General features: G+C 51.3%; 1 protein-coding gene across 1 annotated transcript; it reads left to right on the top strand.

Moving 5' to 3' along the window:
* Nucleotides 1–88: 88 nt before the first annotated feature.
* On the top strand, nucleotides 89–27893 carry CIMAP2 (ciliary microtubule associated protein 2). Its single transcript, XM_087447075.1, has 10 exons — nucleotides 89–237; nucleotides 1302–1389; nucleotides 1887–2051; nucleotides 2220–2342; nucleotides 7378–7515; nucleotides 7665–7808; nucleotides 8953–9114; nucleotides 10174–10299; nucleotides 12464–12597; nucleotides 25921–27893. The coding sequence occupies exons 1-10, from the start codon at nucleotides 89–91 to the stop codon at nucleotides 25991–25993; spliced, it is 1302 nt and encodes a 433-aa protein (XP_087303201.1). The 3' UTR covers nucleotides 25994–27893.

The following is a 27893-nucleotide window of genomic DNA, read 5'->3' as shown; positions in this document are numbered from 1 at the left end:
AGCAGAAAGAAGTCCGGGCGCGGGCACCACGTGGCAAAGACGCGCGCGCAGTCCCAGGCTGGAGCACGAATCACAAGGCCCGGTTGCCATGGCAGCGGCGGCGGGGCCCGCGCGCAGAGGAGGCCCGCGACAGGGGTCCCGCAGCAGGGGTCCTGGAGGACCTCACACGGCGGGGCGGGCCAGCGCCATGGCCACCAAGTGGTTCACCGGGGCGCCCTTCGGGGTGCAGAGCCACAGGTGGGGTGGGGTGAGGCTGGGGCGATCTCGGCCTGGGGGGAGAGGGGGTCCTGGGTTCGAGGCTGGAGCCTGGGGGAGGGGGAGCAGAGGAGGGGGACTGGAGTGAGGGGTGGGGGCCCGACTTTCTCTCCCCCCCATACCTGCTGCACTTCCCTGCCCAGAGTCCTTTCACCATCGTTGTTAAGTCATTTAGAACCATTTCAAGAGCACCTACTATGTGCTGGGGTCTGAGAGGCCAAGTGACTTGGCCCATAGTAGGTCACTCAGCTCAAAAGTCGTGGGCAGGAGCCAGCTCTGATGGCCTAGTGGTTCAAGTTCGGCTCCCTCTGCGTCCCCACCAGCAGCAGCCATGCTGTGGCCCAGCTCACATAGAAGAACTAGAAGGACTTACAACTAGAATATACAACTATGTACTGGGGCTTTGGGAGAGGAAAAAAAAAGAGGAAGATTGGCAACAGATGTTAGCTCAGAGCAAATCTTTCCCAGCAGAAAAGAAAAGAAAGTTGTGCTGAGGATAGCCCAGATGTCTTTTTCATTCATACATACGTATGATATAGACATATATATCATATATATATATGTCACCTGTGGTATCTGTCACCTCCTATGGGCCAGGCACAGTTCTAGCATTTGGGGAGACAGCGGTGAACAAATAGCAAAACCCGGCACTCAAGGAGTTTGCATTCTTGTTGGGGAGGGGTGGCTGGAGTGGATAATAAACAAGAAAAATGTGTAAAATGTTGGATAGTGATAAGGGCTGTGGAGAAAAAGGAAGCTTGGAGGAGGAGCTGGCAAGTGCTGAGGAGTGAGGTGGGGCTTGCACTGAGAAGGTGACTTTTGAGTAAAGGTCCCCAGCAGGGGAGAGGGGACCAGGCAAGGGTGGTATCCAGGGAGAGCGGACCAGGAAGGAGGAAGACCCCGAGGTGGGAGCAGCCCTGCTCATCCTTCATAGGCCAGCCCCAAAACAGCCTCCCTGGGAGGCCAACTCCCCCGCCCCCAGAACTGCCCATACCAGGGCTGGGTGCCAGGCACTGGGCTCTCACTGGGCCTCTGTCCTTCCCTAGGTTTGACGTCTCCGCTGTTTATCCCAAACAGAAGAAGTTGAGCACCTTCACGGAGGCCCCATACTCCAGGTTTTATTCCGTGGACATGGTGAGTTTGTGCAGTTTCACTGACTCTCCCGCGTGGTCTGGCGGCTGCCCCTCCGAGTCCTACACCAGAGTGGATGAGCTGAGCTGTGTGAGGCTGTGCCTTACACCTCTCCCTGCCCTCGGTCCTCAGCACAGAGCTTGGCTCAGAGCCGGGGCCTCAGACGTGTTTGATAAACTCAAGCTTGCAGTGGAAACAGCAGGGGTTGGGGTCACAGAGACCTGGGCTCCATTCCCAGCTGTTGCACTGACTGGCTGTGGGCTCTTGAACAAGTTCCTGTACCTCCCAAAGTGAAAGGGGCCAATGTAATGATGGCACCTTGAGTGCCACAGCCCACACCCCACCCCCCGGCCCCATACTGGGCTCCATTCGGGGGGTGGGGGCCGCAGAGGGACATTGCCTGTCCACCCCCAGGTCAGGGTGGTGGCTTGGTGAGGACTTGCTCTGTGGGTGGACTGGGCGAGTGTGGCTGGCCCGGCTCTGACTGCGCTCTGACTCAGTCCCACATAGGACCTGGGACCTACGGCTGCAAGGAGACCTGCTTCAGCAGGAAGAAGCTGAGGAAGGAGGCGGGCACAGGCTGGGCCAAGGCCCAGGAAGCCACCCGGCTGACCCGGCTGCCCCACTTCCAGTACCAGGCCATCATGAGAGAGAAGCAGCTGCAGGTGAGGCCCTGGGACCACGCCCCTCCCCTCTCCAGGGGTGGCCTCGGTGTCCTCCCAGGCCAGGGGAGAGCTCATCCTTTAGAGAACACCGTTATCCCCCTGGGCTCCTTCCTGTGTGGACATTCCCAAGTTTCAAGTTTTCCCTTTGGCTCTCTCCTCTTGGGGCAGAACGAAAAGCTGGGGCCCGGCTCCTACAACTTCAAAGACTTCTTAGAACAGCTGCAGCAGAAACCGTGCAGCACCCGGGGACTGCTCAGCTCTGGGGAGATTCGCTTCCGAGGACTCATCGGGGTAGGTGTCCTCGTGTACGGAGCGGAGCCCTCCTCCCCGCTCGGCTCCCTGTCTGCAGGGCGTGCAGCCTGGGTGCTGCTGGGCGCGCCCTTCCTCCCATGTGTCGCCTCCCCAGGCTGGGCCAGGCTCTCCTTTGGGTCCCCAGAGCCCCTCTGCTTTCCAGTGGCACAGCCTTGAGCCCACTGGCTGTTGTACATTCATTCCTGCATGTGTCTCCCCCACCAGACCGGGATTTCCCTGCTGGCAGGGATGGTCTGGTTCATCTCTGAGTCCCCGGTACAGATCCCAGCCTACGTTAGGTGCTCAGCAAACTCACGCATCTAGATATCCATCCAGCCACCCAGCAAATAATGATTGAGAACCCACTAAGTGCCATGCACTGTTCTAGGCCCTGGGGACCCAGCAGTGATGAAGACAAGGTCCCTGCCCTCATGGCGCTGGGGTCCTAGTGGTAGAAACAACCGTGCAAAGAAGCAAATCGTACATGATCTAGCCTGTGAGGAGAAATGAGACAGGGAAGGGACAGAGTGATGGAGGTGCAATTTACAGGGTGGTCAGGGAAGACCTCTAGGAGGAGGTGACATTTGAACAAAACCTGCAGGACGTGAGCAACGGAGACTCACAGTATCTATGGAAGACCCTTCTGGGCAGCAGGAACAGCAAAGGCTGAGGCTCTGGGGGAGGGACATGCTTGGTGATTTAGGCCAGCAGGCAGGAGGCCAGTGTGGCCGGAGGGAGTGGGCGAAGGCAGGAGGAGGTGAGAGAGCAGAGGAATGGGGGCCGGGCCGTGAGGACCTTGCAGCAAGTGGGGGCTTCAGGTCTGATTTGAAGTGCTATGGGGGGACGATGGGGGGTTTTGATGGGGGAAGGAGGCACACCCTGCTCGTGGGGTGAGGGTTGGAGGTGGGGCATCCAGATGGGTGGTGATGGCGGTGGGAGGTGGGGTGGCAGGAAGGCTGAGTGGCCTCGGTGTGGATGGGGTGACGCCCCTGTCGGGAGGACACTGGGTGGGGTTTGAGCTCAGTAAGGTCGTGAGGGAGAAGGCGGGAGTTGCACCATACTGAGCCAGCGCTGCAGTTCATTGAGTGCCCCGCCTCCCCTGGCCCCTGTGCTGTCTGCGCTGGACGCTCATGTCCTCTGCCAGCTCCTCAAATGAGCCATGCTCTTTCGGCTAGGGCTTTGCTCCTGCTGGTCCTTCTGCCAGCAATGCCCTTCCTCCTCAGCGGCCCCTCACCCCTCAGCTCTCAGCTCCAAGGTCTGACCTGACCCCCACTAGGTGACGTCTCCCTTTCCTAGGAGTCCCTGTTGTGATCGTGTGTTTGGTGTCTCTCCCCCACTGGACATACGCGCCTGAGGGTGGACCACATCTGCCTAGTTCGTTCATTGCAGAATTCCCAGGTCCCAGCAGTGCCTGGCACATAATAGGCGCGCAATAAGTATTTGTGGACTAAATAAGTGCATGTGTGCCTACTAAGTACCAGGAGCTCCAAAACATTCTAATGTTTTACAGTCATTCCTGATGAGGCCCTGGAGGCTCAAAGAGAGTAAGCAACTTGCCCCAGGCTGCACAGCTGCAAGTGAGGAAGCTGGGATCCAAACGCAGGCATGTCCACCCCCGGAGCCAGGGCCGTCCCCCACACCTTACCACTGTGAAGCCTGGAAGTTGCTCTGCCATGATCAGAGGACGGGCACGTGCATCTTCAAGTGTAGAAGCTGTAACTGCAACGTAGGGAGAGGGGACGCCCAGAGGCATTTAAAAATGAGTCCCTACCTTCAAATCTAGAGTAATAACAGCTGACATTGAACGCAGTGCTTACTGTGGGCCAGGCACTGTGCTGAGCCCCTGCGTGTACCAATCAGTTTCATCCTCACAACAGCCTGGGAAGTAGGCACTACTGCTGTGAAGTAGGCTCTGGGAGAGCAGAGCGCCAGGTCCCAGAGCTCCCAAGTGGCAGAGGCAGGTGTCCACGCGTCACCCTGCACTTTCCCTATAGGCTCGGCTCGCTGGGATTTTGTTCCTTGACTGTCTGTGGAGCCCAGGGTCTAATGTCAGAGCCCAGCCAGCTGGAGGCAGAGGAGTAGGGGAGCAAATCCGAGGCTGTCTGTTTCTGTCCTGTGTCCCCAGCCCCCAGCACCGGGGCGTCTGTGCGTGCTGTCTGGCAGGGTAAAGGGGCCATGGCCTGTCCCTCCCTTCCGGCTGCCTCTTCTCCCCCCGATCCCCATATCTGCTCCTGCAGGAACCTCGACTGGTCCCTGCAGGATTTCTCCTGGGCTCAGGGCTGCACAGTAAGTTCAAGGAGGTGGCGCTGCCCTGGTGGGTACAGAAGGCAGTCCCTGGGGGGCTCACGTCCAGGGCCTGCTTTTCTCCATCGTCGTCTCACTGTGAGGCCTGGGCTGGGACCCTGATGGCCTCTGTCAGTCTCTGGTCCCTCCAGTCGTCCCCCACCACTGCAGGTCTACAAATGCCACCTGTGCAGGGTGCTGACCCCTCCGTGGGGGCCTTCTCCAGTGCTGATGCCAGAGCTTCGGTGCCTGCCCATGAATCCTTCCCCAGAGAGTGGGGGCCGTCAGACCACAGCTCCCGCAAAGGCGATGCCTTCTCCTCTGGTTTCCCAACCCCATCCGCCACCGGCAGTGGGTGAGGCCCACCACCCTGTCCCTCCGCGCACCCTCCCCCTTCTTGGTTTTGGGACACTGTGCTCTGCAGCCCTGGAGTTCCTCTGCCAGCCTTCCTCCACGGCTCCTCTTTCCCAGCCCCCGCCCTCTGCACCTCCCTCTTTGGGGTGGTCTCCCTCAGCCAGCCAGGCTCCAGATCCCCACCCTGGGGTCCCCCAGACACCTCAAACTCTGCGCCCCCCGCCCCCAGCATCTCAGCATCTCTTCTAGAGGAATGGTACCACCCAGCTGCCAGAGCTGGAAACCCAGCAGTGGCACCTGGTTCCCCACGGTCACTGGGGTCTGTGCTTTGCCTCCTGTCTTCCTCCTGTCCCCACTGTCTCCGCCTGGCCCAGGCCACCACCCCACTGCACCCATGGGCAGGTGGCCTCTCCACTGATTCCCTGGTCTCCCACCATGGCCACAGTCACCTTCCTAAGCGCCTCATGCCTCAGAATCTGGTCTCAACACCTCGGCACGGCCTTCAGGGCCCTTCCCACCCTCTCCCCAGCAAACCTCTCTCAACTGGCCTCAGGGAGGTTGTTCTAGCCTCCCTGCCTTTGCCTGCTGCTTGGGGGAACTGCCTCCTCCCCCACCATCTCCTGGGATCCTTCTCCTTCTTCAAGGTCCAGCTAAAAAAACTTAAGTGACAATTCCTCCATTCTCACACCCCCTTTCCACCCCAGGACTGATCACTTCTGCCTGGGTCCCAAAAGCTTTGACAACACAACATTCTAGATAAACTCATAAGCTTTCACATCAGCCCTAGTGTGTTGTACACATCTCAACCTGAACGTTTCAGGGAGGAGATGAGGCTCTGCTGATAGAGCACCCAGCCTGGGCTCGGCGTGGTCCTGAGCTCAGGAGCTGCCCACCCTCACTCCTGGTCATGACCCACGCTGCTGAGGCCCGGGGACATCACAGACCTCATTGCCTGCCCACCCTGGTGCCCACCGTAGTGCCCGGCAAACTGCAGAGGCTCAGAAAGATGGTGGATTTCGGTGCTGGAGCACTAGCACAGCCCCTTTCTGGAGGTGGGACCTTGGACGTGAGGTTTGCCTCTCTGAGACTCAGTTTCACCATCTGTTACTTGCGGATGGCACTGATTTGATCTCCTCCAGGACCATGATGTTAAGGCTTGTGAAGCACCTAACTCACCATGCAGGAACCCAACCACTACCTGGGGGCTTTCCTCCTGAACACACCTGGAACCCCAGGGCCCTGGAAGGAGGCAATGTGTAGCCCTGTTGCTCTGAGAGCAAACACGTTGATGCCCGCGGTGGCCTGACTCCCTCAGCAGAGCTCCCTGCCTCCTCCGCCCTGCCCACCGGTTCTGGGCTGCCTCCCCAGGGCCAGTTCCAGGGGCCAGAGAGGGGCAGGGCAGAGCCATCCACGGAGCAGCAGTGACCCCACGTGGCTGAAAGATGCAGAGCAGCAGCAAGCATCCTGCCAGGTCTCCACCCAAGGACCCCCAGCCACCCACCTACCCACCTTCACTGCAGCGTGGCTCTCCTCACTCCACCGACAAAGACCATGCCTTCAACCCTGGCAGTCGAGGCCCCAGATGCTCATTCCAGCCATGATTCTCAGCCTCTGCTACCTCCTCCTGCCCCTGCAAGACAGCCACCCCACCCTGACTTGTCACGTGTGGGTGCCTACCGCAGGCAGCTTTATAGACATTATTTAGTTTCATCCTCGTTACCCTGGAAAAACGTCTTCCTATCCCCATGTTACAAATGTGAACCATGTGGCTCCGAAGGATTAGTGATGTGCCCAAGGTCACTCATCTAGGGAGCAGCAGAGCCAGGATTTGAACCCAGGACTCCAGATCCTTCCAAGTCACAGCACAGTGAGAAATCCACTCGTGCAAATACAGGGCTATGACACAGGGGTGTAGTGGGCGGGGTTTTCTAAACCGCCAAAGCAAGCAGCTGTGTGGGGTGCTGGGGGGAGGAAGGCTTCATTCTTGAGAGAGAAGATCTGTGAGCTGGCTTTGCAGGGCTGGTAGAATTTTCCAAGGCAAAGAAGGCAGGTGGGGCATCTCGGGGGGCGATAATAGCACAAGCAAAGGCAAGGAGGGTGGCAGAATGGCGTGTGTTTGGGGACCAGCAAGGAGCCCACGTTGGCTGAAGAGTGGGATGTAGGAAGGGAGTGGTAAGGCATGAGTTGGACGGGTCAGCGGGGTCTGGTGAAGAGTCTGAATTTGGAACAGAAGGTTCGAGCAGCGGTGGAGGCTCCCAGGCCGACGGTGTTGTGCGCTGGGGGGCCGTTAACACGCAGGGGCCCTGAAAATCCGTTGCTTCCTGGGAGTGTGTCTTCCTCAGACGCACTCAGCACAAGGAGGGGGACTGATAGGCTTTTTGTCCCCCCTCCCCCACAGAACTACTATCCAGGCCCTGGAAATTACGGGGAGAAGGGCAACCCGTACACGAAGCTGGAGCAGAGCTCCTGGAACCGGTCGCATTCTGAGGGCCTCATGTGCAGGATGACCAACAAGCCGCCCCCCTTGGCCCATCAGGTATTCCTCTCACCTGGGGGGCCTTGCCCACCTTCCTGCTCAGTCCCAGGGGAGACTCCCAGAGCAGATGGGGAAACCGAGACACTGAGGGGGCCGTGGGCGTGCTTCAGCAGCTCTCCTGCGGGATTGTGACCTGTGCTCTGTTCTAGGGGAGTGGTCTGGCACCAGGCACCTACTCCATCAAAAGTGGCATCGAAGCATGCCTGGCAAAATCCATGGGCACTCGTGGCTTCTATGACACTTTCTCTGGTGACCGGAGCAAGCCCCAGCCTTATGGACATTACTCTGTGCAGGTGTGTAGCCGGGTGGGGTGTGGGAGTGCATTCCCCACTTGCTTACCGACACCAGGACACCACCCTGTGTGCCAGGCACTGCACAGGGCCCTTCCTGCACCCCGCTCACCTCACCCTCACAGCGAGGGCGGGATAGGGCTCCCCGTGTCAAATGAGGAGACTGAGGCTGGCCACACAGCTGGTAAGGGGTGGAGCTGGGGCGTGAACCCCAGACGTCTGTCTGATTTCACCGCCAGGTGTCTCTCCTCTGCACCGGCGTGAGCTGCAGGAGAGGTGCGGAGGGCCACAATGCCACAGGCCTGCGGGGGCCTCGACAGCGAAGGGCTGGGGGTCCTGCTGTTTTGGAAACACTTCCCAGGCGTCACAGACTCGCCTAAGCTGGCTGGGTTAGTGGCGGCGCTGTTAACGAAGCAGAGAACTGCATGGACGGGAGGAGACACTGAAGCAGAATTTTAGCTTGCCCCCTCCCTTTCCTGCACCCGTCAAGCTCCTGTTGTGTGATCCACAGCGTGCTGCACTTTGCTTTCTTCATGCCTATAGCAATTGGACTTACATATTTGTCTAATTACCTGTTTATTTGGTCTGCATAATAATGAGTAAAGAACCACATAGAGTGCAGAGGGTGGTGAGCGCACAGTCAAGGGAATTAAGCGCGCTAGGAAGGGGGGTGGTGGTGAAATGTTGAGATACTTTTGCACCAGTTGGTAAGTAGCCACTGAATGTGCCCTCCAACCTGGCTCCTCCTCGGGACCCCCAGACCTCCCCATGACCAGCGACTAAGGTGGTCCTGCCCAGCACAGCCGGGCCTCGGGACCCTCCCCAGAGCCTGCAGCCAACGCCCATCCAGATCCACCCATGCCCAGGCCACATAATAGTAGTAGTTTTATTACCTAAAAAATAGTTGACTTTTGGGGGTGCTAGAGTCAGACCAACCCCCGGCCTGTCTGGGGAGCTGTGTCTCCGCCTGCCCCGGTCAGGGCGGGCCTTGGGGCTGACCTGGCCTCGGGACGTGGGCAGGCGGGGTGGAGTGTGATGCCACGTTGTGTGGCCACCTGCTTTTCTCTGATTCTGGTGAGGGTCCAGAAAGATGGCTCTTGAGTTTCCTGGCGTAACGCATATCTTTTTTTTCTTCTCTATTTCTCAGGAAAAACCCCCCAGGGAACTGATGACTTTCAAGAGTTTTGTGGAAGAACTTAACTCACGTCACAATAAGAAGCGTGGGGTTTTTTCAAAAGTTTCCCGCAACCCAGAAACTCCTCCTGAGAGGATTTACTGGTCCACCCTCAGCCAGTGCCCCCGAAAACTAGTCAGTGTCCCCCCGTGGCCTGCCGTCCTTTCTTCCTTTCTCGGAAGGTGGCTCTCCTGCGGGGGCTGGGGTAGGGTGGGTGGCTGTTTTAGGGGGAAAGCTCAGCCTTGGTATCAGGCTCGCCTGGTTCCGACCCTGGTCTTGCACTTACCAGTCACGTGGGGTAAGTCTCCTCACTCTCTGGGCCTCACATGCCTGTCCTATGAGCATAACCAGGCGGCTGTGAGAATTGCAGGAGGCTACAGACTAGAGCCCACAGTGTGGAGCTGTGATCTCCACCCTGCCCCTCCCCAACCTGGAGAGGGAACAGGGGAGACAACTGGGCAGGGCAGAGTGTGAATAAGGGGTCTGCCCCCACAGAGGGACTGCATACCTGCTCTGTCCGAGGGAGAGGTGGGCCTCTCCCTGGGGGTGTGGCAGCCAGTGGTCTGAGTAGGCCCAGACTTTAGCCGGGGTCCCGTAAGCAGGGTCTGCCCCCTAACGGGGAGAGAATTGCTAGGGGCTTGGGAAGGACTGGGGTCCAGAGGAAGGGAAAAGGGTGCTAACATTTCCCGAATGCCTGCTCTGGGCCAGGCACTTGCCAACCTCCCACCACCCCCGGGGAAGGATTGTCATTTGCATTTCACAAAAGGAAACTGAGGCCCAGAAATAGGAAGGGATTTGCCTAGGCTCCCCCAGCGAGGGCGAGAAGGAGCTGGGATTGGAACCCAGCTCATCTAGCTCCAAAGTCTGTGTGGCTTCGCTGCCCAGGCTGGGGTTCGGAGTGTCTCTGTGGACCCTGCCAGGCCACGAGGGCCCTTGGGAACCTGGAGAGAGGTGTCAGGCTGATGGGAGAGGTTAGCGTGGGTGGCATGGGTCATGAGGCACCACAGGGTCCCTTCACCCCCGGGGATGGGCTCCTGGTGAGCTGGGAGGTGGCTGGGTACCTCCCACCATCCTTGGCTCAGGGCCCAGGGCTGCCAGGTGAGTGAGGTCAGCTCCAAGAGCCCCACTTGCCCTGGCCCCAGGCCGACCACCACCAGACCTCTCCAGCTTTCAGCCTTCATTTCTTACCCCTAGGCCACATCTGGTCCCGGGATGTGGCTTCCTCCAGAGAAGAAATGCAAACGTGTCAACCAGCCACCGTTCCTGCTGTCCTCCAAGAGGATAGGCATGAAGGCCTACCAGACGCTTTTGGGAAGCTGGGTGAGTGGGTCTAGGTGGGGGGTATGTGGTGATGGGGAGGGCACCCTCTTCTGTCGTTACAGGCCTGGGAATTTGCATTTCTAACACGTTCCCAGGTGATGCAGATGCTGCTGTTCCAGGGACCACACTTTGAGAACCACTGCGTGAAGTGGCGTCACCCCAGAGCCATCCTACTCTCTTATTTTCCTCAGGGAATGTTCCCGCCATTCTCTCTGCATGTGTCTTGGGGCCTCAGGGGCAGCCGGTGCCGTTGGCCCATTTCTCATCCCTGGTTGAACAAGGACTCCTCTGTCACTGTCCCCCTCCTGAGAGGCTGCCACCCCCACGTGTGTGTGTGTGTGTGATGGAAACTTTAGTTTGTTTGTGTTCTTGGGTTTTGTGTGCATGCCTTCTTAATTTATACAAATGGCACTGGGCATCAATCTCCTTCTATTTCTTACTCCTACCCTTCAGTTTTTCAGTGCACTTTTTTTTTTTTGGTGAGGAAGATTGGCCCTGAGCTAACATCTGTTGCCCATCTTCCTCTTTTTGCTGAGGAAGATTGGCTCTGAGCTAACGTCTGTGCCCATCTTCCTCTATTTTGTATGTGGGATGCCGTCACAGCATGGCTTGATGAGCGGTGCATCAGTCTGCGCCCGGGACTCGAACCTGCGAACCCCGGGCCGCTGAAGCGGAGCGCGAGAACTTAACCACTATGCCACCGGGCCAGCCCCTTAAGTGCAGTTTTTATTGGGGTCTAATAATCCTACAGAAAGGTGCATGAATCCTAAGTGAACAGCTCCATGAATTGTCACAAAATGGACTCACCCACGTAACCACCCCGCAGAGTGTGGAAGAGGACGTTTCCCGCAGCCCAGGACCGCCCCCCCCAACCCCCGTCAGGTAGCTCTTGTCCTGGCGTCCAGTAGCACAGGTTACTTCTTCCTGGTTATGAACAGCTGCACGTTTTTATGCAGTTTTCTCCTGGTTTCCTTGGGAACGTCTTGCTTGTAACTTATCTGCCTTCCCATTATGCTCCTACTGCCCTATCCTGCAGCCCACACCCACGCTCTCCCTCCTGCACCCCTCTCCTCACCTTCCCCGGTGATGGCTTGGTCCCAGTGTGCTCACACCCCTAGCCCTGCCCGATCCTCGTGAGGACCAGCTGCTCAGTCTCCCGCATCCTTCTTTTTCTCACCTGCAGACTGCACTGCCTGCAGGGAAGAGGGTCTTCACTCGGGGACCTCAAATAAGATGTTTAGACAAGAGCTAAATGGCCATGCTGTTTCCACAGGGCCGGCCACCCCACGGTGGGAAGGGCCGGTGTGAGGTCGGGGTTCCAGGGGCTGAGCTCGCCCTGCCGCGGGACGGGAAGCCCCTCTGCCTGTACCCCCTGCCCGGGAGCCTGCCCCCCCCCCCCCGAGGCGGGCCTTTCCCTGGTCTGAGGCAAGTCTAGCTTCACCTTGGACTGGTGTCTGGTTCCTAACATTGCCCAGCCCACCCTTGCACCGCTTCTCGGCAGAAGGCGGGTGTCTGTCCTATGTGCTCCTGCCCTCACCAGTCACCCTGTGCAGGCGGCGTCTCTGTGCTGAACCTGTCTGCTGGCGCCTCTTGTATCTACGACCCAGGTTGCTGGGTGGGATGGTGTATTGATTTCCTAAAGCTGCCGTAACTAAGTACCACAAACTAGGTGGTTTGAAACAACAGAAATTTATCGTCTCACAGTTCTGGAGGCCGGAAGTCTGGAATCTGGGTGTTGGCAGGGCCGTGTGCCCTCTGAAACCTGGTAGGGGAGGATCCTTCCCGTCTTCTCTGTAGCTTCTGTGTTGGCCGGCAATCCTTGGAATTCCTTGGCTTGTAAACACATCACTCCAATCTCTGCCTCCATCATATGGCTGTCTTCCCCCGTGTGTCTCTTCTTCTAAGGACACCAGTCACATTGGATTAAGGGCCCGTCCTACTCCAGTATGACCTCATCTTAACTAATTATAGTTGCAATTATTTCCAAATAAGATCGTACTCTGAGGTACTGGCAGTTAGGACTTCCATGTATCTTTTGGGGGACACAATTCAACCCATAACAGATGGATTAGGGAGGAGTCTAGGGAGGGGAGGGGACCTGAGATCACATCTCTAGGCCAGGCCTCTGGCTTGCTAATGTCCTGCCGTCCTCTCCCTGGTGCAGAACCCTGTAGGTGTGGGCCGCTACCTCAACCCCTGGCTGATGGAGACAAAGGACCGGCGGCAGCGATATCGGTCCCTGTTCCTGGGCGGATCCAAGCGCTATCCCTCCGACCCGGCCTGGGACAGGCTCATGCAGTGAGTGCTGCTGGAGCTCCAGCAGAAGGGCAAGGGCACGGCAGGGCTTACTCTGGGGTGGGCTGGGGGCTCCCCCCCTTGTGCTTGGTTCCCGTGGGAACACAAGTGTTGCTCCTAGTGCCAGCCAAACAGCCATGGTGGTGGAGAGAGTTCAGATCCTGGCTGTGCTGCTTTCCGGCTGTGTGAGGTGGGGTGCATCACTTAACCTCTCTGAGCCTCATTTTCTTCAGTGGTCACATGAGCAGAGGACTGTGGAGACCCGAATGAGACGCTCTATCTAGAGCTCCCCGTGAGGTCAAAGGAACTCGGTCAACGCTAACTCCTCCTCACGACCCGCACAGTCGAGGTGTGGCCTTGGGGGACTTCTCCACACCAAGAACACCAGTTTCTTAGTGTTCATAATGGGGTTGGTAAAGCTCGTTTCAGGACATCGTTGTGAAGCCGAAGGAAAAAGGTGCATGAAATACCGTGGCTAACGGTAAAACAGCTCACAGATGTTAGCCACTGCCGTATTTTATTGACCTAGGAGGCCATCAGTTGCAATGTAATCTAACTTCAGAAACGTTAAAATGTGAAGAAACATCAACTTTAGAGTTGATCATATTGTTATTGGAAAGTCTGGTGAGGGCGTGAGGACCAGGTTCTGGGGACCAGATTGCTCAGGGAAAACCAACTTTTAAATGCCTCTTGTTATCCAAGTAGTCCAAATAGCCAAGTAGTCTTCCTCCTTCTTGACTTACTCCCTGTTTTGATGGCTTCCTTGCAAAAGGTAATGGGAGGTAACATTTTTGATAGACTGCATGCCTGAAAAAAAATTTTATTTTTCCTACTGCACAACTGATCGACAGTTTGGTTGGAAATAAAATTTCAGCTTGGAAATAATTTTCCCTCAGAATTTTGAAGGCTTTGCTCCACTGCCTTTGAGCTTCAAGCATGGTTGTGGAGAATTCCAATGCCATTCCGGTGTTCTGTCCTCTGTATGCAACCTGTGCCTTCCCCTCTGGAAGCTTTCAGGAGCTTCTCTCTGTCCCTTGTGTTCTGAAACTTCATGACGATGCATCTTAGAGTGAGTCAGTTGTCACCCATGGTTTTGGGTACTTAGTGGGTTCCTTCCATCTGCAGACTCAGGACCTTCTATTCTGGGAAAATTTTTACATCTTTGTCTTTGGTGATTTCCTCTGTTTTCTCTCTCCTCTCTTTCAGATGCATGTTAGATGTCCTGATTTGATGCTCTAGTTTTATCTTTTTTTCTTATTTCCCATCTCTGCCTTTTCTGTCCTCCTCTCTGGTAAATTCTCCTTGTCCTCACCTTCGAAGGCTACTATTCCCTTTTGAACTGTTGGCTCTCGTCTTTTCTGCTTTCCGAGAGCCCTCCGTGTTGTAGGTGCTTTTTCATTAGCACCCAGATCTGCGTCGTGTGCGCGGTATGTTCTTTTGTCTAAAGATAGCAATGACGGTTTTCCTTCGGTTTCCTGGCACTCCCTGCGTGGCCCCACCTCTTCCAAGGTCCTTTTCTTCTCTCACTTGTCTGGTTCATATTTATAAAAGGAAAGTGCTGAAAATGCTGTGAGTCTTGCGGGGGGACTTGCCGACTGCCTGTGCTGGGAGTGATTGGATGGGGGTCTGGTCGTTCCACCCTCAGTGTCAGTGTGTCGGGGTTTTTCTCTGGGACCATTCAGCTTCTCCAGAAAAGGATCGTGCATCCTGGGGGGGCAAGTCTGGTTGCTGGCCTTTACGGAAGGAGGCTGGGGGTCTCAATCAGTACGTGGACCCACCTACTCCCTCTGTTCCCACACTGGTGCCTGTGTCTACCTTCCACTGTGCCGGCCTCCCCTCTCCGGAGCCTCTCCACATAGTCAACCTCCAGGCTCCTTCTGGGGGGTGAGGAGTTAGGGGAGAGCGTGTCTAACTTTCCCCTTGTTTTCAGCTATTGGTCTTGCGCCTGCTTTTTGAGATACTGGTGCCTCCAATTCCTGAGCCTCCCTGGGGTTTGTGGCAGGAGTTGGCAAGCTGATTGGCTCCCCCTCTGCAGGCGGCTGGCTCTTGGGCCCTCTCAGCTCTGCTAATGCCTCCCTGCACTTTCTGTTTCCAAAAAATGTGTTAACACCCCTTGTCCCCTGATACCCCTTCTCGCTTTCTTGTCTATTTTAAAAAAATTCCTGTATAGTTCTTTTAGTGGATTGCAGGAGGGGATAGAAGGAGTGGAGATAACTACGTGTGTTCATCTGCCTTGTTTAAGTGAAAGTCATATGGAACACGTTTAGTGTGCATTTTCTTCCCCTCTCTAGTCAAGGTGGTTAGCCTTATTTTACAGGTGTTCAACCAAGACCAGAATGGGGAGAAACTTGCCCAAAGTCACGCAGCTCGTGAGTGATGGAGCTGGGACTAGAATGCAGTCCTTCCCTTCCCAGGGCAAGGCCCTTTCCACAGCCAATGCCCATGTGAGGATTTGGGGGTGCTAGGAAGAGTGCCATGCCTGACTCCTGCAGGGCCAGCCCTCCCCAACCTCCCTATCAGCAAAGCCCCGTCCTACGTGCTGTGTGCTCAGCAAAGGGCTCTCGGGGAGGAAACGATGCCCCGTCCCCACTGGACCCTCAGCTTTCTCCCAGTGAGCATCTGCCTCCCCCTCGGGTCCAGACTTCTCTTTCACTGCTGTTATCACACCCAGCACTCAGCCCTGCGAGAGTTATAGGATTTCCCTGTAACCTGGCTTAGAATTCTGTGTCACCACTTAGCTGTGTGACCTGGGACAAGTTACTTGGAGACAGACTTTCATCTGAAAAATGAGAGTAAACAAAATAACCACCTTGTAGAGTCTGCTTTGAGGACTAAAGGAGATTACGCGTGTAAATGTGCTCTGCCCTGTGGATGCTGTTTTGTGGGTACATCCTTGTCCCTTAGCAGCTGCTATGCCTTGGCAGATTTCTGTGTCTTATTAATATAAGGGGTAAGTTCTTTACAGAGGCTTAAAATGCACATCATCCAGGGACAGAAACTACAGTGGCTTAACTGACCGTCTGTTGTCAAAGACCCAAGGAAAAGCCTCTATTAAGATGGAGATTTGACAGAGGCAGGGGGAGAAATAGAGGGGTGTTTGAGTCCTGGGGGGGAGGGAGCAGAGGGAGGGGACTGAAAGAGGAGCCCAAAAACATGAACTATGGCAGTAAAACACTAAAGGCTTCTCATGAAGTCAAGAACAGGATTGGAATGCTTGTATCACTCAGCATTGTTCTGGAGGTTCTAGCAAATGCAGTAAGACAAGAAAAATAAGTAAGAGATATAAATATTGGTAAGGAAGAGCAAAATCATCACAATTTCTAATGGTATGTGTTTACCTAAAAAAACCAAGAGAGTTAATTTTAAAACTGTAAAGCTAAGGAGGCAAGTGCAGTAAAGTGTATAAATGAAGAATTTCACTTGATACCGCAGCCACGACTGATAGAAAACCAAGAAAAAGAAAAGAATCCCATTCTTATTAGTAACACAAGCAATAGAATGCATTGGGATAAACTTAATAAGGTATATTTAAGGCATAAATGAAGAAAAATATAAGCCTTTACTAAGAGATGTTGAAGGCCTGAGCAATTGGAGAGAATACCACGTTCATGGATGAAAAGACTGGATATTGGAAAAATAGTAATTCTCCCCATTGATGTACACATTTAATGCCGTTTTTATCAAATTCTAAGGGGGTTGGTAGGGGGAACTGAATAAATTTATTATAAACTTCATCTTATAAATTTGTTATAAACTTCATATATTCACATGAATATTTAAAAATAGAAGAATGATCCCATTAAAAAATGCGTTGCTGTATGCATAGACAACACACTATGGAGGACTAGGCCCCAATCTGTTGACTATGGTTGCCTCTGCAGGGTTACCAGGGTCTTTTGCATTCTACCTTATTTGTTTTGTTTCTGAAATATTTGATTTTTTCCAAATAAACATACATTATTTTTATAATCAGAAAAAAACACAAATAGTAAAACGGAAAGAGCTCTTGGGAAAGATTACACAAATTATGATTCTCCTTTTAGACCTGTCTCCAGCCAAGAGTCACCTTTTGTCTTCCAGACCTCAGTTTTCCCATCTGTAAAAGGAGAATAATTTACACCCTGGAGGGACATGGTCAGGCTTAATTAAAGTTTATGAAAGCTACTGAATGGAAGCCAACCAGCAGGTCCCTGTGGGTGTCTGATTGTCAGGCTGGTGGGTGATTCTCCCTGGGGCTCAGGTTCCGTATTGCTTGTGAAGCCCTGACCCACTTGGGGTCTTAGATAGGACTGTGCCACAAGGCACAGAAAGTGAGTCACATGGTGGGAAGAAGGATTCCCTTAGATGCTCTTTCATTGATACATTTGAAAAACCTGCTCTCTGCTTGGTTCTGTCCTGGGCACTTCTGAGCTCTGTCCGATTTCAGGTGACCAGAAATGTTCTCTGGTTCACTCACTGAGTTTTTCATTTCTGATTTCATATTTTAATTTCTGAGAGTTATTTTTTGGTTTCTGAATGTTCCTTTTAGTAACAACGTGTTCTTATTTCATGGACACGATGCTTTCTCATCCTTTGAAGGTCTTTTTAAGACAAGTTTGCCTGACATTGTCTCTTTTGCTCAAGTCCCTTTTTTTCTGTAGGTTTGTTTTGGCCTCAATCTTCCATGTCAGAGATTTTTCTCAGATGTCGGGTGATCCTTGGCTGTGCACTCACGTCCAACTCAGCATCCTGCTGCAGGCCCTGGGGCACTTGTTGATCCTGCACTTCAGCAGAGAGCGATCAAGCTGGGGCTTTTCACTGGGGGGCTTCAATGTCAGTGTTGTTAGATCTTTCCTCTTGGCCTTAGCCAGGGAAAGCTCTTCTGGGAGATGTAAGCCTGGCTGCCAGAGCTCTGAGTGGAGGAGAAGAGCCTAGAGGTCTCAATATTTTGTGACTGAACTTCCATTGATTTCCCTGTTTTAGATATGGTACTCATGATGTCAACTGTGCCTGGTGTCATCCTGCACAGAGAACCTCTCTGTCTCCAGAGAAGAAATTCTTCAATCCTCATTCGTGAAAGGCGCTCATCTGGCTGCAGAGATTGGGGAGGGAAACATACTACACAGACTTTCAATCAATATCCCTGTTTTCGGTTCTGCCTTCCCTCCCATTTCCAGAAGTATCCGGTGCTGCCAATTCCTCAGCCTTTTGGAGTGAGGGAGTTCTTAGCTTTATCTTCTATTGGCTTAAGGGCTAGCTTTCTTGGGTCTGCCAGGTTAGTTACCATTCTTCCTTCTGCTTTTCAACTTCCAAAATATTTTTTCTTGCTGCCGCTGCTTCTGTTCTTTTGGTCCTTGTGGGCACGTGCTTTTAAATTTTAATTCCTTTCCTCGTGTTTCAGTAGGATTTCCAGAGGGAGAGAGGTTAATGTATGCATTCAGTCCACTAAAAGTGTGGTGAAATTGCTGAGCTTCAAAGCTAAAACAAAAATCTTGCAAGTATCACATCTAAAAAGACAAATAACCTGTAATCTACATACAAGACAATCAGACATGTTTTGGGCTTCTCTTCTGAAACATAAGTGATAGAAAACATTGTTCGTAGAATTCTCAAGTGAGGCCTTGAGACTGTAGAATTCTCTGTGTAGCTTAACTATCATTCACGTGTAAGGCAAATAGAGATGCACAAGGATTCAGGATGTATACCAACTGTACCTTTTCTGAAAATATTACTGGGGGACATATTCCAATCAAATGAAAAATGAATTAGCATGGAGAGCTCAAGAAAGGGGGAAGACATAATATGTAAGAATATATCTGGCTATGAGATACCAGATAAATGTAACCAACAACAAAAAGAAAAAGTGGTTTACAGATGCCAAGCAAAGGAGAATTCAAGGCAAAAATATTCAACAGGACAAAGATGAGTATTTAATCATGATAAACATTAAAATCCTCGAAGAAGTTATATATAACCGTGAACCTTTAAACACCGAAAATAGTGGTGACAAACTCCCAGAATCATAATAGGAATTCTTAATAGACCCATCTGAGAATTTGACAGATAAGGATATATAGACAATTATCTGGAGGATTTGAATAGGTATATTTTACTCCACATCATTTTCAGATGCTCCTGAAGCATTTCTAAAAGTTGATCCTCTAAGAAAATCTCATTAAAAATGTCTCAATTAAAAAATCCCTACATAGAAAATTTTAGGTCACTTTTTCTAAACATGGTACAATGAAACAAGATGTTAACGATAAAAGGATAACCCCCCAAACCAGGTACTTGGAAGTTGGAAAGCACCCTTCTAAATAGCTCTTGGGTCTAGGAGAAAATCAGATTTGAAATTACAGACTGTTTAGAAATTAATTACGGTAAAAACACTCTATCAAAACGTATGTAATATTGTCAAAGCCTGTTGGAGCATAATTCATAGCTTTAATTACTTTTAATATTGAACAAGAAAGATTGAAACCAAAAGAAGCAATCACTCGACTTTAGAAGTTTAAAAAAATCAAAACACATAAAAATAAAAGGAGGAGTAAAGAATTCATAGAAATGAATGGAGGCTGGAAAGATGGAGGTGTGCTCAGTGGATGGTCACAGCTCCTCAGTGTGGACGTGCTATTGTCACTCCCGGCCGTCAGCTCCAGGGTGGTGGTGACAATCCAGTGTGCCTGGGGACGTGAGTGTGCCGGAAGCCCAGACTGCGGAGCTGCTGTAGGAAGCTATCCTCCCCCTCTTGCGCGTGAGCAAGTGAGGCTTGGAGAAGTTGGGGTGATGCGAATGGCCCAGAGTCCTACAGCCGAACAGAGGCAGGGCAGGGACCAGGAGTCATAGCTCTGACTCGGCGCTCCAGGCTCTCCTCCTTGGCCAGGCTTGGAGGAGGCCACGGGTGGCGGAACACAGCATGTCCTGGAACAGGTTGCTGTCTTGGGTCCAGGAGAGGGAGGGCGTGTGTGGGAGAGTTGCGAAGTCGCCTCCGGGAATTACAGCTAATCTTTCTCACACTTCACCCCCAAGCCTCACTTGCTTCTTCCTGCCAAACCGCAGGGTTCTGGGCCTCCAGCCAGGCAGCCTGGGACTTACCTCCTGTGTAGGAAAGGTAGCCTTTTTTTCATTCTTTGGAGCTGTGTATACAGTAGGTGCTTCATAAGTATGGTTGACTGACCAATGGACGAGGTTTTCCATCTGGCTGCCTTTCTCGCTCTTACAGCCAGGTCTTTTTACTCCATCTGGCCCACCTTGTGGCCGTGTGGACATGAGCACTCTGTGCTCCAGCCAGGCGACACTTTGCACCAATCTCGTGCTCTTCAGGCCATTGTGCCTTTGGCCACATGTGATCTGTTCTTGGAACGTCCTTCTCCTAGTTTGTGTCTGGGAAACTCCTATTCAGCCTCCACAACTCTGCTTAAACATGAAGCCTTCCCTGATTTTTCCAGACAGTGTCTCTTTATTCTCAGTCTCTTGTGCATTCCCAGGTTGAAGCCCTTTTCCCATTATATTGTGATTATTTATTCATATGCCTTTGGTCCCTACTAAACAGAACTCCTCTATTCTCTCGCTCCAGTGTGTGGCTGGCATGCATAGACAGAGCTCAGTAAATATTTGCTAAAGGACTAGTCAGAGCATTAATTGAGGGTCTGGATAATTCCATGGAAGGAACACCTGGGGAACTTCCAGTCTGATTTTGCAGAAGTGTATTTTTCCTTTTAAGGTTTTTCGCCTGACATTTTATTATGAAAATTTTCAAACATACAGAAAAATTGAAAGTGTACACCTGTATACCCACCACTTAGATATCATTAATGTTCTACTCTTCTTACTTTGTGACATATCTTTCTTTCTACCTATCCATCCTTCTATCCATCTATTACTCATCTTATAATTTGATACATTTCAAAGTAAATGGCAGACATCGATATACTTCTCCTAAATACTTCATGCACACTACCTTTTTAGCATTTTAATCTAAAGCTAAAGGAATTTAATCTAAATTCCTTGTCCAGAAATCTGAAATTGAAATCATAAATATTCATTCTTTGTAATAATAATTAATTCTTATATTCTTGGAGTATATTTATAATGTACAAAGTGATTTTGTATATATTTACTGTATACAGTAAGTTTAAAAGGTAAATATTACTCTCAGTGTTTTTCAGTTGAGACAGTTGAAATTCAGAGAGAGAAAGTGATTTCCTAAAGTCGCCGCGGGTCGGTGGCGTCTGTGTATGCAGGCTTCAAACACTGAGCGAGCACTTACGACGTGCCCAGCACATCCTGGCTACTGGGACATTGTCACAGAGAACCAGACAGCAGTTCTGTCCCAGAGGGCTCCCGGCTTCATGGGGAAAGCACTCACCCCCTTTCTATAGTTAGAGGACAGCGTGAGAAGAAGGATGAGGGCAGGTGGGACCCAATACTTCTCTCTCTACATCCAGAATGCTTTCTGCACTCTTCCTGCACAGCTTTCTGGAGAATGAGACCAGGAGGGACGCTCTCTGAACCCAGAAAGGCTCAGGCAGGGACAGCTTCGCCAGGGCCGGCTCCCTGGCCTCACCCCACCTGCCCCCACCTGTCCACTTTCCTCTTGCCTCCTGGCCTTTGTGCATGCTGCTGTGGTGGGAGATTTGGAAGTTTGGACAAGAAAGGGGAACTTTTAGGAAGTCCTGCCCCCCTCCCCCTCTAACCCCCCCCCCCCCGGTCCCATTTACTATGCAACATAGAAGCCTGGTGATTGCCTAGAGACAACATGGCGCCAGGGAAAGATGGGGCCTTAGCTCCAAGGGAAGCAGAGTGGAGAGAAGGCCGTATTTTTGCTTTCCCTTCCTTCTTTCCTTCCCTCTTCCCTTCCTTCTTTTCTTCTGTCTTCTTTCCTTTATTTCTGGTGGGAGTGGGTGGGGATAGAGACTTGAGCATATTTCCGGGCTGATGGGCAAGGAAGAAGCAAGTGATTCAGTTATGAGCTGGTGGAGCCAGCTCCTTCCATGGGCTGGAGGGATGGTCAATCCAGCACAGAAAAAGATTGACCTTGGATGAGGGCAGGGGGTGGGGGACACAAAAAGGTTGATGATTCAATTAAACTGAGCTAACGTTTGCTAGGGGCCAGGGGTCCTCGCTCAAAATGTCACGGGCAAGTGGGGCAGAGGGAGGCATTGATTTAGAATCAGGTATCTGACAGAGGGCTCAGCAAAATGCTGTGGAGCATGGAGTGCAGAGGGAAGTGCCCAGGTGTACCTGGGACGGTGGCACAGAGAGGTGGAGGGTATCCGAGCTACCAGCATGGGCACTGAGGGGTGAACGAGCCTGGCTGTTTGGGGGTGGCTGAGTGGCTGGGGGGACGGGGCACAGGAAAGGACGTGGCAAGTGTTGCAGCAAGACCGTCAGGCGGGGCGGGATCGTAGAGTCTTGATCTAGGAGTTCGGCCTTTTTGCATACAAATACCTGCAAATCTAGTAGCCAACAAGCTTTCCTCAAAGTGCAGCTGATCTTTGGAAAGGGCCGCGCGGAAGACGTAACATCGGGGTGGGACTCGGCTTTGCCTCCTCGTGTCTGAATTACCAGTTGTTCAGGCAGGAAACCCTTAGCGGGTTATAAGACTTTACAGGAGACCCTAAAAAGTGAGCCCTGGATCGGGGGAGGTGACTGGGGTTCTGTACCTATGAGCTGTGTGCCTTGACAAGTCACAGTGCGTTCCCCCGTTGACCTCAGCCTTGACAGCCCCGTCCCAGCGCGTGGCCTAGACTCTGCTCTGTACAGTGTGGTCTGCACAGTGGCCTCATTCAGGGAAGCCTGGCTTCCCAACCTGATGTGACCTGTTTGAGCCTCTGACAAGTCTGTGGGCTTCGGGATAAGATGCAGGTTAAACTGCTCTGCCATCTCCTACCTGGTGACCCTGGGCTACGAAGCAAGCCTCTTTCTTTTCTCAGCTGTAGAATGGGGATAATGAGTCTGTCTCAAAGGACGGGGTCTGCTTAGAAGAAGGACTTTTCACCTTCTCCTTTTCCGTAGCCCAGCATTTCTCAGCAGGGTGCCGTCGGCATTTGGGAGGGCACTTCTTCAGAGAGCCAGACTCTCCTGCCCATGGTGAGATATGTCACATCCATCCCTTGTACCTGCCCACTGGTTGCCAGTAGTTGCCCTGCAGTCTTTGTGACAGCCCCCAAACTCTCCTGCACATTTTCATTGTTGCTAGTTCAATGTAGGATACATTTATTGAGTGCCAACTACGTGTGAGGAAGGATGCTGGGATTACCCTAGAAGGAGGTTGTGTGTACTGGTGGCCTGGGAGACAGGAAAACAGATTTCTTGTCCCAGGTCTATACAGATCATTTCATCTTTTTCTGACTCTGAGTCTACATCAGTACTGGATGGACAGCTATGTTCAAGGTCATGGCTGTGTTTCTAGAGCATTACAGTTAAGGATAGAGTGCATTGGAGGAGGATAGAGAGAGTCTTGTGGAAGTTCGGAGGAGGCAAAGATTATATCTAATTTGGAGAGTAAGGGAGGGCTGCTTGGAAGTAGTGACATTTGGGCTGGCTCTCAAAAGTTGGATAAGAGTTGGGCTTGAAAAGGCAATAACAACCATAATCAAAGGTTGACGTGTACCAGGCTCTGTCCTCAACTCTATATAAGCGTCATCTGCTATGGGCCTCACGAAGCCCTGTGAGGTCTCTACTATTACCTTTATTATATAGATGAGGGCACTGAGTAACTTGCTCAGGACCACAGTGACTGTGTCAGTTAGCTATTGCAGTGTAACAAACCACCCCCAAACTCAGTGGCTTGAAACAGTATCTATTTCTTATTCTTCATGAGTTTGTGTGTTGTCTGGGCACTGGCTGGTCTGGGATGGTCTTGGGTGGGACAACCAGGCTCTCCTCCACATGGCCTCTCACCCTGCTGCAGTCCAGCACAGGCTTGTTCTCGTGGAAGAGGGAGGGGTTTGAGAGAGGAAGTGTGCAAGGCTTTCTGCAGCTGAGGCTCAGCATGGTGCATCAGTATTTCTACCACGTTCTGTGGGCCAGAGCAAGTTACAAGTCCAGCCCAGATTCAAGGGGAGGGGACGTAGCCTCTGCCTGTTGGTGGGAGAAGCTGCAGAGTCACATTGCAAAGGGTGGAGACACCAGGAGAAGTGGAGACTCGGGCCATTTCTGCCCTTTGTCTACTGCAGCAGCAGAGCAGGACTGCATATCTGGTCCAGCGGCTCCAAGCTGTGTTCTGTCCACAAGGGTTCACTTCGTCCAGGGAGGAGAAAAAAATTCAGGACAGAGGGAAGAGCATGAGCAAAGGAAAGGGAGAAAAAAGCTCAGGACATGTCTGGACAACACTAGACGGTTCATTTTGGATGATGTGGGTGTATAAATAGCAGAGAGTAAGGCAGGCAGGGTTGGCTGGGTCAGTCCCTGCAGACTTTGAATGACAGCTGAGCTGCTTGGACTTTATCCTGCCTGTGAGATGCCACAGAGGGATGTTTTTCAAACTCAGATTTGTAAGAGTGTAACTACGTACAGTAAAATTCACCCTTTTTAGGAATACAATTCTGTGAGTTTTGACAAATGCATATGGTCGTGTAATCACCAAAATAAGCAAGATACAGAATACTGCCATCACCCCCAGAAGTTCCCTCCTGCCATTGAAGTCAGTCTCCTCTCCTCCCCCAGCCCCTGGCAACTGCTGACATGATTACTGTCCCTATAGCTTTGCCTTTTCCAGAATGTCATGTAAATGAAATCATACCGTATATAGAATTTTGTCTTTTCTTTCATTTTACATAACACTCTCAAGATTCATGTTATTATGTGTATCAGTAGTTTGTTGCTTTTTAGTGCTGAATTGTGTTCCATTGAATGGATGTACCACTGTTTGTTTATCCATTTCCAAGGTGAGGGACATTTGAGTTGTTTCTAGTTTGGGCAATTTTGAATAAAGCTGCTATAAACAGTCACGTATGAGTCTTTGTATAGACAAAAGTTTTCATTTCTCTTTGGTAAATATCTAGAGTAGAATTTCTGGGTCACTTGGTAAGTGTAAGTATAACTTTATAGGAAACTGCCAAACTATTTTCTGAAATGGCTGTGGTATTTTGTATTCCCACCAGCAATATATGTGGGGTCTAATTGCTACATATCCTTGTCAGTATTTGGTATTGTCGGGTTTTTTCCTCTAATTTTAGCCATCCCAATAGGTGTATTTCCTTGTGGCTTGAATTTGCATTTCTCCAGTGACAAGATGTTGAGCATCTTTTCGTGTGCTTCCTCCATATACCTTCTTTTTTTGCACTTTTAAAAAAAATGGTAGCTTATTTTATTCTATTCAGTTTTGAGAGTTTTTTAATATGTTCTAGGCATACATCCTTTATCAGATACGTGTTTTGCAAATATTTTCTCCCAGACATTCAGCAGGGTTTAATGAGAAGGAACTCTTGAGTTTTAGAGACGTGCTCTGTGGCATGGTGGAGTGGGGAGTGGGCTGGGGAGGGAGACAAGGAGGCCGTCTCAATGGTCGGGTGAGAGCTGAGGCTCTGAGCCAGGCCAGGGGCGGTGGATGACGAGGGGTGAAGAGCCAGAGGCATGGAGACCCGCCGGCTGGCAGTAAGGCCTCTTTCACCCTGGCGAGCCCTCCCTCCGTCCCACCTCCCTTCCTTGGACAGATGTTCATGGAGCACCTACCGAGCACCAGGTGATGGTCGAGGCAGAAGGGAAATAGCGGTAATGAAATCAAAGTCCTGCCTTCATGGAGTTTCCATCTCGGTGGGGCAGACAGACAATCAACAGACACATAAGTGTGTGTAACATAAGGGCTGGTAGATGCTGTTTGACACACAAAGCAAAGGCTTCTTAGTGAAATGCCATCTTCCAATGGCTCCCGGATGGCAACCAGAGTCTTCAGGGGGTCCACTCTGAGGAAAGAATCAGAACAATGGCGGGACACTAGACTGAGGTCAGGGGCTCTGGGCTGGAATTCTGGCCCTGACTCTGGCCACCAGGGTGCCCTCTGACGAGTTCCCTCCTCCCTCTGGCCCTCATTCTCCCTCTCAGCATTGGGCTACACGATCTTTCAGGTGCTGGGATTTTGTACGTAAAGTTCTTACAAACCAACTTGGGGGCTCTGATGAGCCAAACTGGGTGCAAAGTAGAGGAATCTCCTCCTTAGAACCAGTCTGTTTTGTTGTAAAAGCTCTGGAGGTCATCAATTTTGGCCTCACCCAGTGGAGGATCCCCTGGGAATCACAACCAACAGGGACCTGTTCGTCCCTTGTGGGTGCCCCTCCAGGGAGGGGGGCTCACTCCCTTCCAAGGGACCAGTTCCATTTTCTCTTTCTCTCTGTCTTTTTAAAGGGAAAGGATCACACCGTTTACTAAGGGGAAGTGCCCGCCCGTCGTGGATCACAATTCAGATCCTACTCCTTAAAGCCGCATATGAAGGACAGCATGCAGTGACCCGGGAGCCCAAAGGCCTGAAGACAAATCTGGGGATGGGAGGGTAGGACTGGGAATGGGGGGTCTTGGAGAAAGGACACATGGGAACGCCTGGGAGAGGGGATAGATGTGTGGAGTCACTTTTGCTGGAGCCATCTCCCTGGAGGTCATCATGTCGGCTGGGACAGGTGAGAGATCAGTTATCTTGTGAATTCAAATCTGCCAGTGATGTGAACACGGGGGCCAGACAGCACATGCACTAAACGGGTGGACTGTGGTTGACACTCTTGGAACCCTTCTATTCTAAGGCCAAAGTGCTTGACTCCCTGTTCATTAAAATCCACAGAGGGGCAGGAGAGTGTAGCGTATGTCGTAAGGCAGCTGCAGGCCCCCTTCAGGAATACTCTGTCTCCATCTCAGATGCTTCTGGAAGCTCAGCAGGGCCTCATGCTGTGAGGAGGCTGCTCCACCTGAGAAAATCAGCTCCACCCCTGAGTCAGCCTCATGGGCACGCGGTCTAGCCCAAAGGGAGGGTCTGTGGGGGCGGTCACAATGTCCTGAGTTTCTTCTCTCACTCTTTTTTGTCAGTGAGAGATTGGGTGGGATGGCAGGAGTGTGTTGTCCCTGGAGAAAAGGAGACTGGGACACCACAGCCTCGGTCACAAAACTCATATAATGATAAAAACACTTCAGACGCTCTTCAGAGCATGAGTGCCTTACGGAAGGCAGTTGCTTTCTCACTCAAGTTGAAGTGACTGTTTCAGAATAAGTAAAACTGTCTTTATTCACAGACGTTGTCTACGTAAAAAAAGAAATCTTACTGAATCCTCAGAAAAGCTGATGACTCAAAGTAGGTGCAAACTAGATTTAAGCAAGGTTTTAGGAAATAAGATCAATGTACCAAAATCAATTCTTTCTATAAACTAGCCATAAACAATCAAAAATTGAAAATTTTAAATGCCTTTTATAGTACATCAAAACTATGAAACACTTAGGTATAAATTTGACAAAAGATGTACGAGATCTATACACTGAAAACTATAAAATACTGCTGAAAGAAATTAAAGAAGACCTAAATAAAGGGAAAGATATACCATGTTCATGGATCAAAAGACACAATGTTGTTAAGATGTCACTTTCCCCCATATTGACTTATGGATTCAAAGCAATACCAATCAGAATCCCAGTAATTTTTTTTTTATTTTTGTGAGGAAGATCAGCCCTGAGCTAACATCCATGCTAATCCTCCTCTTTTTTTGCTGAGGAAGACCAGCTCTGAGCTAACATCTATTGCCAGTCCTCCTCATTTTTTTCCCCAAAGCCCCAGTAGACAGTTGTATGTCATAGTTGCACATCCTTCTAGTTGCTGTATGTGGGACACGGCCTCAGCGTGGCCAGAGAAGCAGTGCGTTGGTGCACAGCCGGGATCCGAACCCGGGCTGCCAGTAGCAGAGCGCGTGCACTTAACCACTAAGCCACGGGTCCGGCCCAGTAATTTTTTTTTAAGTTGACAAGCTGGTCCTAAAACTTAGGTGGAAATACAAAAGATATAAAATAGCCCAAAGAACTTTGAAAAAGAGGAACAAAGCTGGAGTATTAACAGTACATTATTCCACCGTGTGGAAATGATGTCAAGATAGATTAAAGGAACAGAATAGAGAATCTAGAAACACACCCACACGTATATGGAAAACTGGTTTTCAATAAAGGTGCAAGCACAATTCAGTGGAAAACCAACAGATGGTGCTGGAACTATTGAATATCAATTTGCAGAAAAAATGAACTGTGGTCAATGACTCATATCATATACAAAAATTAACTCAAAATGAATCATAGACTTAAATATAAAACCTAAACTATAAACTTCTAGAAGAAAACAGAAAATCTTTGGT

This window comes from Ceratotherium simum, chromosome 22 (genome assembly GCF_057802395.1).
Source record: "Ceratotherium simum simum isolate JZ-2026a chromosome 22, ASM5780239v1, whole genome shotgun sequence".
NCBI lineage: Eukaryota > Metazoa > Chordata > Mammalia > Perissodactyla > Rhinocerotidae > Ceratotherium > Ceratotherium simum.
The sequence above is the reverse complement of the archived record's forward strand: the minus strand, read 5'-3'. Positions and strand labels throughout refer to the sequence as shown.